The 17,286-nt window shown below is 36.7% G+C and overlaps 1 protein-coding gene across 1 annotated transcript in view; it reads right to left on the bottom strand.

The window, feature by feature from the left end:
* Window positions 1-15,011: 15,011 nt before the first annotated feature.
* Window positions 15,012-17,286, bottom strand: part of LOX (lysyl oxidase) — a 32,068-nt gene continuing 29,793 nt past the window's right edge. Inside the window, exons 5-6 of the mRNA XM_007942241.1 lie at window positions 15,665-15,760; window positions 15,012-15,131 (exon numbers count right to left, since the gene is read on the bottom strand). Of these exons, the coding sequence (XP_007940432.1) occupies window positions 15,012-15,131; window positions 15,665-15,760 (216 nt within the window). The remainder of the gene's footprint in view (window positions 15,132-15,664; window positions 15,761-17,286) is intronic.

The raw sequence follows: 17,286 nt of genomic DNA, 5'->3' as shown, positions 1-17,286 counted from the left end.
GCAGAAGACATGAATAGACACTTCACCAAGGAGGATATTCAGGTGGTCAGCTAATACATGAAAAGGTGCTCATAATCATTGGCCATCAGAGAGATGTAAATCAAAACAACAATGAGATATACCGTCTCACCCCAGCAGGGTTCAATGAGACAGAAAATAACAAATGCTGGTGGGGATGTGGAGAGATTGGAACTCTCATACACTGCTGGTGGGACTGCTGGTGGGACAGTGTTTGAGGCTGAAGCACTCACACAGGCTTCTTGTTAGGTCATTGAGAGAGAAATAATCCCAGAAGGACCCCCGTGGAAAATTGTGAAACCCTGCACATAAAGAGAGGGAAAAAAAGAGTATGTAATTTTCTTTCCTTGTCTCTATTCCTCAGAAATATTCCCTTGAGGAAATGAGCAGTGGGAGGGGTAGTGGTTGGGAATAAGGCTTACGTATGCCTATTTCCTGAGAAACCTTTCAAAACTGAAAAAGTAACAAGGTGATTTCCTGTGTCCTGAAAGCCACCTCTGGTCATCCTGGGCATTGGAAGAAATCTTGGCTCAGGACATTTTCCCAAGAACAGGTTGCCTAAGCTAGTGAAGATGTTGCATCATGTGTGTGATTTCCATCTCATCCTTTTCATTTCATCCTCTTAGATCTCTGATCTGCAAGGGAAATTTAGCCCAGTTACTGATGCTCTTGGACTGAGGTTCAAAAAGTTCTGAAATGAGTTGTTATACCTTTACACCGTTCTCCTTACTTCATACTAACCACTTATAATTTTATAACCTGGATTAAACAGAATTGTGAGTGCACCAAGAGAGAATGTTGACACAGGGGAAGGTTATAACTATAGTTATGCTCACTCAAGCCTCCCATTACCCCTGCAGGTCTTCTAGAACCCTACTGTTCAGTTGCATTTTTTCCAGAAGTTTCTCTCTCACCCCACCCCACCCCACCCTACCATTGGATTGTACTTACCCTACATTGGCTGTAAATGTGTTAAAAATACATAAACTAATTTCTAGAAATAAAAAGTGCAGTATACCTCCCATATATTCTCCCTTTTGGGGGAGTCTGTCACTGATTTTCAAAGACAAACAGCAAACTAGAGGTGTACAAAAAATGGCATGGTGGAAGTGTCTGACCTCCTCTGACTTGAGGAGAGGGAGAAAGAATCACTATCATCATCAGCCCAAGGCTGATTCCTATGAAGCAGATATCAGACATACCTCCTGTCTCCAACCTTTTTATCAATTCTGACACCAGCCATTGCTCCCATGGCACCTTCCACTTCTCTGCTGGTTTCAATAATTTGTTACAATAGCCACACATAACTCACAAAAAATATTTACAATTATGGGGTTTATTAGGGAAGTAACAAGTTAAAATTCAGAATTAGAAACAACTCAGGATAGAGTTCTTCAATCAGCACAGCTTCTTCTCAGTCATGCCCATAGGAAGGCCTTCTCAGACCCATGATCCCTTGGCACCTTGGACATCTTAGGTCGGTCCAGTCCCTGCCCTACTCAGGCAAGTGTTACAAAGCTCTTTAGTTCTGCCAGTAGTGTACAGATGTTCCCAATTCCACCAGTGAGCCTCCTGCCAAAGTCCCTCAGCTCTCTCACACCATGGATTGGTGAGCATAGGCTCCACCGCCAAGTGCACAGAGGCACCCTACTCTGCCAGCAAGCCTGAAGGTGCTTGGCTCTCTCACTTTGTGGACTCAGATGGCCACTGCACTGCCTCCTGCCAGTCTCATTGATAGTAGAATCCAGATGGGTATTTGACACCAGGAACTCCAGCCCATAATTGCCTTTCTTTGCCAGGCATGTTCTATATCCCAATTGAGGTCCTGGCCAAACATTATTTGAGTTAGTTATGCCTTCTAATAGGAGATCTGGTAGCGTAGTGCCTAAGGCACTTGACTGCTAACCAGAAGGCTGGTGGTTCAAACCCACCAGCCACTCCTCAGAAGGAAGATGGGGCAATCTACTTCCGTAGTGATACTGCCTCAGAAACCCAAGGAGGGGTCTCTATGAGTCGGGTCCGACTCAACAGCACATAACAACATCATGCCTTCTAATAACATAAAAACTACTAAGATGTGCCCTTCCCTAGAAAAATATAATAAAATGTAAAAGACAAACTTGGAAAAAAATTTAATATCAATGATATTTAAAAAATAAATTCCCTTAATATAAAAAGCCCTTATAAATTGAGAAGAATTAATCAAATAGAAAAGATCAAAAGCCCAATGGAAAGAAAGGAAAAGAATATGGACAGGCAGGTCATAGAAAATAACACATGAATTATGAATATTAAATTTTCTTTAATATCAGTCTTGCTCTTAATAAACATAAATGTAATAAAATACTGTTTTTCCCATATCACATAGAAGATACGAAAAGTGTGAAAACTTGTTGGCAAATTCAAACCTTTTTGGAAGGAAATTTGACACTATATTTCTGTAACTCACAGATACATAAGATATATAAAGAATTATCAGTGAAATTTCTTGGAATTCTGCCCATCAATGAATTCCTAGAAAAATATAAGTTACTAAAATTGACCTAAGAAAAGTATGTAATTTGAATTGACCATTTACCACAAAAGAAATTGTGAAATCTCTACTGAAAAAGGCACTAGCTAAAATTTATCTAATTTTTAATGAATGGATAGTTTCATTGTTATTTAAACTTTTCCAGGCCATAGAAAAAGATGGGAAATATTTCAATTCATTTTATGTCATTGTTGTTATTTTTAGGTGCTGTTGAGTTGGCTCTGACTCATACTGACCCTATGTACAACAGAATGAAACACTGCCTGGTCCTTCCCCCTCATCACAATCCTTGCTATGCTTGAGCCCATTGCTGCAGCCCCTCTACTTTACCAAGCATGATATCCTTCTCAGGGACTGGTCCCTTCTGACAACATGACCAAAGTAGGTGAGATGAAGTCTAGCCATTCTAGCCAGTCATTCACATAACGCAGTCATTGCACAACTGTATTAGGAAAACTTGATTTAAACATAAACAAAGAATAATTTATTTATAAGAAGAGATGCAAAAAAAAAAAAAAGTGAAATATTAGCAAACAGAATCTCATTGTGCATTAAAAGAATAATGCACTATGAGTATACAAAATACATTCTAGAAATGTAGGGGTGGTTCAAAATCAGGAAAAACATTCACATAATCCATTTCAACTATAAACCTAGAAAACCTAAGATACTACTAAAGAAATTAATATAATTAATTTAAAAAATAGATTAGGTGGTTGGATACAAGATTAATGTATAAAAAACAGCCTTTTCCTTGTTTAGAAATAAGCATCTGTACATGGAGATGGGGGAAGATATCATTCAAAATAATGTCAAAAACTTTCCCTAGAGGTACATTCACCAAAATTGAGGGCATATTTGAAGAAAACAATAAAAGCTTATTTAAGAGCATAAAATAATTTCTGACATACCATACCATATTACTGTAGGAAAAATTTAATATCATAAAAATTAGCAAATCCCTAAAAATTAATAGATGATACTATAAACTGCATGTAAATTTAAATATTACATATATCTCTGTTATCAGAAACCAGAATCCTGACTTACATAAAAGCAATCACTACTACCAGATTGTTTATCCATGAATCTAAGCCACAGCAGCAATCCAGGTAGACATTTCTGAAAAAATTTGTTCCTAATATCACTCCTTTAAAAAATAATGTCACTGTAATAACTGAAAATGATTGTCTCTAATGTTTGCTATGCTGTAACAGTATAAATCACTAGCTTGCAAATGAGTGGTTTATAATATTGGCTCTAAATTTATGAGTCTCTAAATTTATTATTTACTTCAGTAAAGATATATCCAGTGAAAACCTAACTTTACTTGAGTCATTAAAAAAAAGAGTTATTTCTTATCAGGCTCTATTTGTCCTTAAAAACCCATTGCCATCAAGTCATTGCTGACTCATAGTGCCCAACAGGAGATAATAGAACTGCCTCATAGTTTCAAGGCTGTAAATCTTTACAGAAGCATACTACCACATCTTTCTCTTTCAGAGCAGTTGGTAGGTTTTGGTTAGTAGCCAAGCTTTAACCACTGCACAACCAGGGCTCCTGTAGCACCTATTCCATAATCTAGCATTTGTCTTTAGTGCCTATTATATACAATTTTGTCATGAACTCTATAGGGTTGCTATGAGTTGGAATTGACGCAATAGCACTGGGTTTTTTTGATCATTAACTCTAGCTTGATTTGGTATGTAAGGAAATTGGAAACTTCCAAAATTACATCTCTAAAAGTAATACATAGGAGCTCTGGTAGCATAGTGCCTAAGGCACTTGACTGCTAACCAGAAGGCTGGCGGTTCAAACCCACCAGCCACTCCTCGGAAGGAAGGTTGAGCAATCTACTTCCATAGTGATGCTGCCTTGGAAACCCAAGGAGGGGTTGCTATGAATTGGGTCCAACTTGACAGCACATAACCACAACAACAAAAAAAAAAAGATTTCAAGTTATCTGTTGAATAGGAAAGATCTGTATTTCCTTTTAAATAGAGCATGGTTTAAAGATTGAAATGACTCCATTGAAAAGATCCTATTTAACCAAGTAGTTTTTGGGAAGCAAGAGAAATAGTGAATTGGTGGTTTTCAGGTGTCCCTGTGTCCTACAACTCAAAGTATGCCACTATTATATATTGAAGTAATTTGCAAATTGTTTCATTTCTATTGATAATTACTTCATAATTAATTGATACTTAGTGTAACATATCCCAGAGTTTCCCAAGGGAAAAAATGGTTCAACAGGATAATAAGGGCTACTCAAAAAATTAGACTAGTGGTAAAACAAATTTGAAAAACACTAGATAACAAAGACAAAGTGGTTTCTTAACGGCAGTGCTTCTCAGAATCTTTACTATGCTATGTACTTTGGCTCTCCCTGATAGAGAGAACATTGCCATATGTTTTGGTTATCTGGTGCTGCTCTAACAGAAAATACCACAAATGGTATTTTTCAGTTTTAATAAACATGGGTTTATTCTCTTAGTTTGTTTTTGTTGTTGTTATGTGTCGTGGAGTCAGACCTGACTCAGAGAGCCCTCCTTGGGTTTCCAAGGTGGTATCACTATGGAAGTAGATTGCTCAACTTTCCTTCTGAGGAGTGGCTGGTGGGTTAGAACAACCAGCCTTCTGGTTAGCAGTCATCTGCCTTAGGCAATCTTACAGTTTAGGAGGCTAGAAATCTGAGTTCAAAGTGTCAGCTCTAGGGGCCAGGTGAAGGCCCCTCAACCTTAGGCTTCAACTCTTCCTCTTGCTCCTGTCCTGCTGGAGCTGGAGGCATCTCTTAACACAGGCAGTTGCTGGCTGCTGAAGCTGACAAACCCAAGGTTGACAAATTAAATGGCACAGTCCTAAGATTATCAAGCAACATGGCAGGCCACTAGTTCAAGTCCAGAAATAGTCCCAAGATCAGCAGACAACATGACAAATGGCTGAAATGAAGACTCAGCTACACGCAGGATTTGAGCATAACAAAAAGCTCAAGACCTTTCTCAAAGGATCTTCTTATATACTGGAGGCAGACCACATCTCTAAGGCAGCTACTTAGCTGCTCACAGTAGATTCCACCAAGGAGTTGTTTACTAGTGTTATCATGGGGAATAACTATATTCAGCTGCCCAGCCACTCAAAACCAGGCCCAGCCAAGCTGACACAATCTTAACTACCACACCATACTTATTTTACTATGAAATACTTTTTGAGTAGGGTGTCTTTTGGAAATAGAATTCTCCAGTACATAGTTTAGGAAATAGTTTGGAATATGACGATGTTTCCCAAATTCTGTATGAATGGTATTTTACTCATTCAAATTAAAAAGGAGTATGAGGCAAGGCCTTTGTTTAAACTTAAGATGCAAATTACTCTAATGTGAATTATTCAATCTGTGTCAATCCTGTACTAATATGTGGCTAGCATTAGAAATGTCAAATAAGTGGGTAACAGAAAGGCAGTCAAGTTTTCTGACAAAAAGGAAAAATCTGCTCTTCCCTGTCTCTGGTTAATAAGTAAACACTGAAGAGAGAGAGGAAATCATCTTTTGTTTAAGAAGCAAAACATTTCAGATAACATGGCTTTGAGCAGTAAATTGAAGATTTCAAGTATCACTGATGTTCTACAACTTCAATCTGCATATTGCCAGCCAAGAACCATTTTTACTACAAGAGCTTCTTAAATGGAAATAGTTTTTTGTGGTTTAACTTTACAAATTGTTCCCCCAAAATACTTCCATGTTTTGGACTTATTTGCCCTCCCAGGTTACTAGTTTTTCAGCTAACTTGATGCACATTTAAATAAGGATTGCTATAATAACAGCGTTTTTCTTTATATAAACTATTTGTAGATAGAGGAATTCTCTCATAAATGAATATATATTCCCGATTTAACCTACTACATCAAACTGAATGATATCTACATCTATGGAAAGAGATTGTGGCAAAGCTCAATATTACTAGTCAGAGCAAGGCCAGGGACCAACTATAGAATAGACCATGAACTGATCATATATAAGTTTAAGATGAAACTGAAGAAAGTTGAACCGTAGCCAAGAAATCAATGTATTGCATTGGGCAAATCTGCTGCAAAAGACCTCTTTAAAGCATTTAGGAGTAAAGATATCTATCACTTTGAAGACTAAAGTGCACCTGACCCAAGCCATGATCTTTCCAATAGCCTCATATGCATGTGAAAGCTGGACAATGAATAAAGAAGACAGCAGAACTGATGCATTTGAATTGTGGTGTTGGCAAAGAATATTGAATGTACATGGACTGCTAGAAGAACAAATATTTGAGGAAGTACAGCTGGAATGCTCCTTGGAAGCAAGAATTGGCAGACTTCTCTGGTCATGTTGCTAGAAGGGACCAATTCCTGGAGGATATCATGCTTGGTAAAGTAGTTGCTGTTGTTATATGCCCCTCGACAGCATGGATTGGCCCAGTGGCAATAATGATGGACTCAAACATAGCAAGGATTTTGAGATGGTGCAGGACCAGGGTCTTGTTTCATTTTGTTGTACATAGGGTCACTGTAAGTTGGAAATGAATAGATGACACCTAACAACATTCAACTTAATCAAAGCAGTGTGTGATTATTTTCACAATGTCTACTCTGCTTCCTTACAAGTAGCTAATAATGGTGACCAAAGTTAGGCTCCATTCAGGTATGGTAGTGTCTATTTTTAAACATCAGCTGGATTTTCATTTTTATAAAGCCAAGCTTCAAGTCATATGAATTTATTTAAATAATTTGTTAATGCAAAAAGCAATTCAACAAAACCACCAATCATATCATGGTGTTAATACTCTAATCTAAAATAAAATTTCCATAATTTATTTACATGTAAGGACAAAAACCACTATATACTCTTGAAATCATTTATTCAAGGCATTTTTATATAATCTTGCAATGATAGTATAGACATATAAGAGAATATGAAAGTACAAAGAATATAAAGCCAGTGTACGGGTATTTAAAATAAGAGCTCTTCAACAGAGTGACAATGTTTTACAAATAGGATTCCTGAAAACCTGGGGAGAAATTAAATCTTTATTTAAAAATATTACAATACCAAGTGGCACGCCACTTGATTTGTAGCAAGCAGTTATATATTAATTAAATGTTCATATCCCATGAGTTAAGACTTAATACACTTTACATTCAAGTTGAAATAATTCAGCACCATTTTTGAACAATAAATGAAATTCTTTGTGTTCACAAGTGGCCCACGTCTTTTGGTACTGGGAATGAAACTTAATTTGATGACTGAATATATTTATTTCAAATGTGAACTCTAAACATAAAAAAATATATATAGAAAAGGGCTTTTTCAGTTATACTGTTAATATCAAAACAAACTGTTTTTTTTTTTTTTTAAATCTCCTGTTAAGAATTGAAGATTTTCACCCAATCTGCTGAAGATTCTCAGTGACACATGATAATTTAGTGAACTGCATTTCCTCTACAGTCTGAATATCTGGACTATTCTATCAGGTTTCAAAGGGCAAAAAAGAAGCTCAGTATTACAAATAATTCCTACTGAATAATTAGATGACAGACATTTTAAATAACATTCTTACAAAAAAAATAAAGATTTTTATAGAAATAGACAAGTTGTATATTAATATATGCTATGTTACTGATGGGGGACTGAATTCTAGCCTCAAAGGTCAAGAAATTTTTAATCCGGACTGTGTTTTGAATAATTATGAGACCACTCATATGGCAAATGAAAGATTCACAAAACTATTTTTTTATTTAGTTCATTTTCTTATAGGCTTTACTAATTTAAAAGTCTCTTCACAGTACTTAATATATCTTTGTTCATTTCTAACTTCCTATTCCTATTTTATAAAACAGTGCTATTTAGAGCTTGGCAAGACTGAATAGCTATGTTCCTTATTAATTGATAATCTGTCAGTTTTGGTGGTTATTCAAAGAACAGACTTGTTGAAGCTTAAAAAACACTGAGTGCTAAGTCAGTACTTCCAAGTTATTTGGAAGTGTCTAGGAATGACAGAGGGGAAAGAAATGTTTATATAAGGAATAAGTAATAATCTTTAGATTCCTAATTTTTTTTTTCAAAATCAACCAAGTATTAGGTGTTATATTTAAAAAGTCAGACATTTCAAGGATTGGAAATATACTTCTAATTATTAGTTAACACATATATGAATGTCATATTTAACTTTTAACTGATTTTTAAAATATGCTTATGAAAAACAATAGTGCTTATAATTAATGTTTTATAGACATATAAAAACTCACTGCTGTGGAGTCAGATAGCACTCATAGCGACCCCTCTTGTCAAAAATAAAATCAGGTGAGCTTAATGGATATCATTTCTTTATACTTACTAAGGTTAGGGATAGTCTTTTTTATGTCCCAATGCCTAGCATATATTAGGCCCTCAAATGATCATCATCAAAGATAGAAAGCCCAAAGCCTTATTATGAATGTGTCTCATATGTATCCAAAGGTCATTGTATGTGTTAGTTTTTAATTCTGTAATAATAATCTTAATGAAACAATAGATCATTAATCTGAAGATGCCAGTCTGGCTCAGTATTAATACTGACAGTAGTTTTTGTTTTTGTAAAAAAGAAAAGCAAGTATATTAAAATATCTCTATTAGAAAAGATTACAATTTTGAAAGGCTCATTCCACAATCTTAAAGCTATAAAGCAATTTAAGGCAAGGAAGTACATTAAAGACATTCCATAACTCAAATGATGGTTCAAAGAAAGTTCTGGGTCCCTATTAAGCTGTCTGCATTCTCAATTGGTGTGTGCCCCGGTGGATAACGGTAAGGGTGTGTATTGCCCCTTGAAGACTGTCCATCTCTAGCCTCTCTTAGCGTGCTCTGCGCCCACCCAGCACAGAATGTTCGTTAGTAACTGTTGTTGACTTTTCAATTCTATCACGTATTACACAAGAATGGTAACTCACTTTTAAAATTCTATCTAACTTGTTCTGGCACTGGAAATATCTTACTTGAGAGTTTAATACTGGTTAATGTATGAAAAACTTTTGCTTAAGCACCATTAACTTAAAAGTGTAATTTGATTTCTTTCTGCATCTTTTAGATTTCAGGAAAAAGAAATTCTCCAAATTATCAAGGCATATGATTTCACAGTTTAAAATAAAATCACAGATGTCTCACTATGCAGCACAGTCCTTGGCTTTGCAGAAAGTATTCTCTCTTGCTCACCAACACCTCAGGTGTGCTATGTGCTTTGTTAATTTGGACAATATTTCACACATACACACACAAATAATCATGTATGATGGATTCCTGAATGACACAGAATGATGTTCCTGTATTGCACACATATTACATAATATATTCTGAATAATTTACCATTCTTTAGCATCCCTCTTTTTAATAGCTGAACATATGATGAATGTATAAAGATTTAAAATGTTAAGATCTTTTCATTGATTATCTTAAAGTATTTGAGAGATAGTTGTGGTTTGTGGGACATCTTTCTATGATTTTTATGTCAGTGAGGAAATTTCTTTTTGATTAATACTTCAATATGATTAAATTCATATTCTCTGTGGATATGTCACATCTATCATCAAAATGACTGTCCATTTACACAGTTCTCCTACATATACCAGTCCCCAGAATGGTAAAATAAGAATGCCACTTAAAACATCTCTGCACATAGGAAAAATGAAAGTAGAGGGGAGCATCAACAAATGTCAGATAGGAATTGGGCAGCTCCATTACTTAGTTCATTCCTAAACAAAAGCTGACTTAAGTTAGAATGAAATTGTGCACTTGACAGAAAGAAAGGAGTTTATCTACTAATTTAAAAATGTAAACATATAATTTTATATAGGGATGTAACTATCTGAATATATATACTGCGCCATTCTCTGCTATATAGTAATATTTTGTGACACCAATGATAATGTATTTGTTCCTTCCTCAGCACCAAATGTGTCCATATATGTTTAAACAGTAGGAGCATCATTTCTAATTTAATCTATACTAGGACATATATATGCCAGTTATTATTATGTCTCACTGAAGTGTCAGCACTTTAGAAAATTTTCAACTCAAATAATTTTGGCTCATTCAATGAAATGTTCTCTCTTTTGCACTATTATGTCCAAGGAAGCACAAGAAATATTAATTTCTTTGAAAGAGCCTAGTATGCCACTACAGAATAGAAACATTATGTTAATTCACAAAGTCATGTGAATAATAAGTATTAAAAATTTCCCAAATAATGCCGATTTAAATGTTCAGAATCCAGTTATGTGCTTGTTATAAAACAGTTCTAACAAAAATCCCTTTGTTGTTTTCTCCTCTCTTTTTTCTAAATACATAAATCCTACTGAACTTAATTTCTTTTTTCCCACTTCAGAACACCAGGCACTGATTCATCCATTGGGAGCTTTGGCTTGCTTTCTAATACCTAGATTTAAAAGCGAAAGAAAAAGAACAAATCATTAACCTGATAAGATTGAGTACAGTAGACAAATTTAAAGTCAATCTTTTTTAAAGTTTATGTAGCAATTTCCCTCCATCTAAGAAATAGTTGCTTCATGAAAATATCCACATATATATTATTTTAAATAATGATTTGAAGAAAGTGACTCTATGTCAATAGCACAGAGTATATGTCTGATCCCCAGAGTCCTGACATTCAGGTTCAAAGAAACAATCTCTGAAAGAATGAAAAAAGCAAAAGTAGGACTTATGAGATTGGAGGCCTTGACCAGGTCAGTTCATTTGCGAAATAAGTATGGTTTGTCCAGCAAGCAGCAGGGTCATGGACTGTGTACCTTCTTACATTAGTCTTTTTCCAGTAGGGTTTTAGAATTCTGCTATTAATAGGCAGAAAGCGTGCCAAAGCCAATAAATCAAATATTGTCATATTTAAACTTTGAGTATAGATGCTCATGTAAAGGAATTAAGAACGCACTTAGTCCAAATCATAAACCATCAATTTCCAAGCAGCAAGTTCTGTGAGGAGTAAAGAACATAATTTGTAGTATCTTATAACTAAAAGAGGCCTCAATTATCACCTGGTGGCTATCTTTCATTCACAAGGAGGAAAATGAGGGAAAGAAGATACATTGAAGGCACATAATTACTTCCTGGGTGGTTTTACACACAAACTGTATGTTCTCTCTCTGGATGGCACATATGGTTAAGCACTCAACCACAACCCAAAAGTTGGAGTCTCAAACCCATCCAGAGACCCCATGAAAGAAAGACCTGGTACTCTGCTTCCAAAAGGTCACAGCTTTGATAACCCTGTGAAGCAGCACAGTTCTGTTCTTACACACAGGGATCATCATGAGTCAGAGTTGATTTGGTAACAACTGGTTTGGTTTGAATATTCTCTAATATTTGATTGACATGAAAAATAATCAGTGAACCAAGAGAAGCTCTATGTCCAATATAGTAATGCTACCACCACAATCATACACGTACTGCTGCTTATGCTGCTCTCACACTGACGACACAGCTTTAGATGTCATACCCTTTGCTCAAGAAACGTTAAGAACTTCCCATCTCCAGAATTAAGTTCAAACATTTAGCTTGCTAAGTAATACTCTCTTTAATCTAACGCCATCTTTTCCATCCTTCTTGTCTAACTCTTAACTCTATCAAAAATGCTTTAGCCAAACTGGAAGATCTGCTTTTCCAAGCATACCCTGCACTATCCTCCTGCCATGTAGTTGCCTGACTGGTAGCTCCTCCCAGGAAATCTTCCCTTAATCTCTCCCTAATGCAGTCCTCCTCAGTCCTCAAGGCTCAATCCAAATTCCATCCTAAAAGCCAAAGGAATCTCTCCTTCCTCTGAACTCTGAGTCTCAGCAACAGAGGCCTGAGATGAAAGTCAAAATACAAGCAGCAAATACCATTCTCCTTGTTGTTTTCTTTGTTTGTTGTTGTTTTCCTGAGTCAAGTGTTTTGTACTTGTTCTATTTTTTTTTAACTCATAGAATAACCTTAACATTTTCTTATGAATCTTCAACTGTGGATAACTTCACTATTTCATATTTAAATCCAATCAATATATTTAAAAAATTCCACCTCAGCTGTTCTTACAGTTTAGTTACCCTCAGTGACAACTGACAAAAATAAGCAACTCTATGGGATGGCCATAGCAAATAACCAAGATGTTGCTGAGTTTCAGTCACAGTGGCTGACTGATCTTTGTGTCAGAAGAGACATACTGTGTCATGAGCGCAGGTTACAGGAATCTGTCATGTAGAGTCATAATATTCCTGGAACACTAACACTATTTGTTCTAAACACCTGACAATGGAGTGTACTGGTAGAAAGTAAGGCACATTTTATGCAATAACAGAGTTCCCCTCTCCAGAACTGTTCCTAGTAAGAGGCCAGCAGTCCTGAGAGTCACCTAGCTTATTAGAGAAGAGGTCCTTCTGTTCCAACTATATTTCATTCTACCTCTCCTTGAACTTTGTATGTTGTATTTGTATTACAGTTATACATGTATTTCTCTCATGCTCTTACTCAAATGCAAACTCTTTGAGAGAGAAGATAATTCATTAATTAATCAAACATTGAATGAGAAGCTACAAGGTAGCAGACCTATGATAGCACGGGGCATATAGCAATGGACAATGGACAAGAGACTAGATCCTAGTCATCATGGAGTGCAGCAGAAAAGGCAAACAGTAAACAAAGAGATTCACGAATAATTAATTGGAATTAATATAATAAGGCTACCAAAAAAAAAAAAAGCAGCCAAGGTTCCAGGAGTCATATTTATCTTTATATCACCCTCTAATGTCGAGTTCAGGACTTCAAAAAACTCATGGTGCATAAATGAAAATGTACGTAAATAAATTAATGGAGAATGAGTGAATAAATGAAGGGATTACAAAAAATAAATGATTTGATCAATTTATTTCAGCTTAAATTGAGCTGATGTTCTGGGGGTTTCGGTTATAGTATGAGCAACTCCACACAATATGGGCCATAAAATGAGCCAAGTTTTGTGTTGTGGGCATGTTCAGAATACATTTGATTGTCTTTTTGCAGTGTTACCCCCTTCACGGTCATCCAAAAAAACCAAACTCACTGCCATCAAGTCGGATCCAACTCATGGCAACCCCTCCTTGAGTTTCCGAGGCAGCATCACTATGGAAGTAGATTGCCCAATCTTCCTTCCAAAGGAGTGGCTGATGGGTTTGAATCACCAGCCTCCTGGTTAACAGTCAAGTGCCTTAGGCCCTACGCCACCAGCTTCACCTATTTCTTATGCTGTGGTAAACATCTGTAAAGTACAGGCTCTGGTCCTTCGTGTGAACAAGGAAAGGAGGCCCCTTCAGAGTGAATGCAGCTCTGAGCCAAAGTGCAAGGTTCTGAGGATGGAACATGGTATATTTTTAGCCACACTTATCCCTATGTTATGCTGTACACAGGGTAGCTATGAGTTGGAGCAGACTCGATGACACCTACCAACAATAACATCCCCAAGCAAGGAACCCAGGTGAAGGGAAAAACCTACATAGTAATGTTTAGGTGATATTCATGTGCAGCAAACCATTTTCTCACATTTTGTATTAGGGAGAAGCTTCTATTAATTATGAATTTCTAGTATAGCTTTGCTACACCTTTCTGCATGCCAGAGGTTCTGATGCCTCATCAACATCAAAACAAAGCTAACGTGCATACATGTTCAGTATCATTCTTATGACACATTTTTTGGCAAGGTGTAACTCATAGGTAGCATATATAGTTATGATCCATTACCCAGCAACACTAGAGCAAGCTTAAGGGGTACTTAAGGTGTCAGAGCAGAACAGAGAAATAAGCAAACCTACCCAACTTTATTTAATTCCTTTCACCTCCCTTAACATTTTATATGCTGTGATTCCTATGAAGATTTCATTCAAAGGAAGGTTTCAGGACTGGATAAAATATGAAGGAATCCTCTCCTTCTAGTACCCATAGTCTTAGAACTCAAATACATGAAATCTTGATTTTTAGAGAAAAGGGATGCTGATTTCTTTGGCTGCATGCTTTAAGGCAGTGATCTTCAAAATATACTTTAAAGAACCCTAGAAATGTGTTTAGAGCTGCAGGGACTATTGCTGCTGGGAAGGGGGCAGGAAACTCATTATGAGGGTTCCCACAAGGCCACAAACACTGCATACTGAGCAACTCTTCATACTGGGCCTCCACATAGGCTTTCTGGATAAAGATTATGTTCTGTGTTTATGTCTTGGTTTGAAAACTAAGATTCAGCATGATAAAAGCTTTACTCCCTCCCCTCTTCATTAGCTTTATTAAAAAAGGAACAGTTTTAAGTATGTGATAGCACAGACTCTATACCATTTTCTACTTTTGGTCTGTTTTATAAGGAAGGCACAGTAGTTCATACATGAACATACAGGAACAGACATGAGTCAGGGGTAATGCTGTTTGGCAAACTAATACTCTTTATGAAGAAATTAGGACTTACGGTGAAATTGTGCAGCCCGAGGCATATGCATGATGTCCTGTGTAGCGTATATCACAGCGTACAACATTGTTGGTATAGTCCGACTCAGGCACCAGGTAGCTGGGGTTCACACTGACCTAGGCAAGACAAACAGCATTTATGTTTCTGATTTCACCATCAATATTTATTGATCGATTTATCTCTATTCACAGGGGCTAGGACAACAAAGTACGATTTAACTAAATCAAGTGGGGAGGGGTCAAGTAGTCAAACTCTGCAGAGAGGTAGTTCATATGTTTTTCTCTGAAGCACTTTAAAGTATTTCTTCATATATCTAGGTTAGTTTAGAAGTAGTTCTCATTCACTCAAAATTCAATGCCATCGAATTGATTCTGACTCATAGCAACCCCCATTGGGTTTCCAAGGCTGTAAATCTTTATGGAAGCAGACTGCCTCACCTTTCTGCCACAGAGTGGGTGGTCAGTTCGAACCACTGACCAGCAACCCAAATGCCTTAACCACTACATCACCAGAGCTCCTGGAGAAGTGGTGCTAAATAACTATAGTTGCCTTCAGGACCATGATTATTTAACATCTGCATCCAAAAGAGAGGGCATTATAGATCTGCAATCCAAATAAATAACAAATACATATTTTCAAAGATCACTACCTTTAGAATGTAGTTTCCTGGTTTTACATCTGTAATATCAATCCACTGGCAGTCTATGTCTGCATTATAGGTATCATAACAGCCAGGACTCAATCCCTAAAACAAAGAAAATAAAAAAAATTTAAAAGATGATCTATGGTCAGAATATTCTAAAGGATATGTTATTATTTGCAAATGAAATCTTGAGTACTCAAGAGAGTCTAACATACAATTATTACTTTTATTGCAACTCTCTTGAAAACTGTGTATTACTTAGCCTCCAGGTACAAAAGATTCAGGACTAATATAAGTAGTAGTATACCTAACTTCTTAAGAAGTGTAATAAACCATCAGTGATAAATACAATCTTAAGTGACAAAATAGGCCTGACTAATATCAGTTCTGGAATAAAGTCCAATTAATAGCTCAAATGTCCTCTTCTCAGTGAAACACTTCCCAATTTCTCCTCATAGACATTACCTTTTTGTATTCAGAATGCCCATGATAATTTTTTTATGTATAGCTTTTGTAGCCTTTATCCATTTCTGCTTGGAATTATGATTATTTTATATAAAAATGTATCTAGAGAACAAGGCATGGACCCATTGATGCCAGGTTTCCCTCAAGTGGTGGCCAGGTGAGTGTGAGGCACTGCTCTATGTATCATTTGAGGCCTATATTTGGTTGTCTTCATTGATTTTGCAAAATTCACATGGAAGGGGTAGAGACAAGATGGCATCCTGCTAACATATTCCACCAAAACCCTCTACAACAGAGATCTGGGAAAATGAATGTCACAAGTACAAATAATGATTCTGGAATGCTGAGCATCAAAAGAGAAGACAAAGAAGTAGATTGAGCACTGATTGGAAAGGGAAATGGAGTGAGATCAGTGACTGGTAAAGAAGAGGCCAGGACCGTAGGAAATGGGGGCATTTTGAAAAGAGACATAGACAGTGATTTGGTGGGGGGGTACAACTTTACAGAATCCACACAGTGATAGCAACACAGGGTAGACGGATCAGGAGGCATTCAAGCTTGACCACCTGCCTTTTTCTTTTTTTTCTATATCTTCCCCTTTTCCTTCTCTTCTTCTTCCCCTTGGGTACCCCCCCCACACACAACTTTTATTGCCACACCCAACAGGAGGAGGACATTAACTCTCCATTAGCCAGCTCTTTCTACTGCATCAACTACCTCACCCAAAGGACAAGCTCCAATATCAGCTCCTATACCACTTGCTCAACAACAGACAGTGGACAACACTTGTTCATCCCAACTGCAGCTCCTCTTCACATAAACAGAGACCCACATGCACATTCCCATCAATTATTCCACCAATCTGGAGATACCTGGGGAGTGCCTCAGTGCTGCCAAGTTAACAACCAAAGAAGCCCACCTGCATACTCATCTGGATATACTGAAACAAACCAACACACAATCAATAAAAACAACTTCAAAATTTCTCAGAGACAAAAGACAACTTCAATTCAAACAAAGAAGCAGGACAACATAGTAGAAGGAAGTGATCAAAATACAGAACTGGGAAATATCTCCAAGGAAGAACAGATAATAGAACTTAGTAAGAAGAAATTCAAAAGATTTAGGAGCATAGTGGCTAAGACACTTGCCTGCTAACCAGA

Source organism: Orycteropus afer, unplaced genomic scaffold (assembly GCF_000298275.1).
Source record: "Orycteropus afer afer isolate SDZICR_OR568_19922 unplaced genomic scaffold, OryAfe1.0 scaffold00086, whole genome shotgun sequence".
In the NCBI taxonomy this organism is placed as follows: domain Eukaryota; kingdom Metazoa; phylum Chordata; class Mammalia; order Tubulidentata; family Orycteropodidae; genus Orycteropus; species Orycteropus afer.
This window is presented reverse-complemented; position numbering and strand designations above follow the sequence as displayed.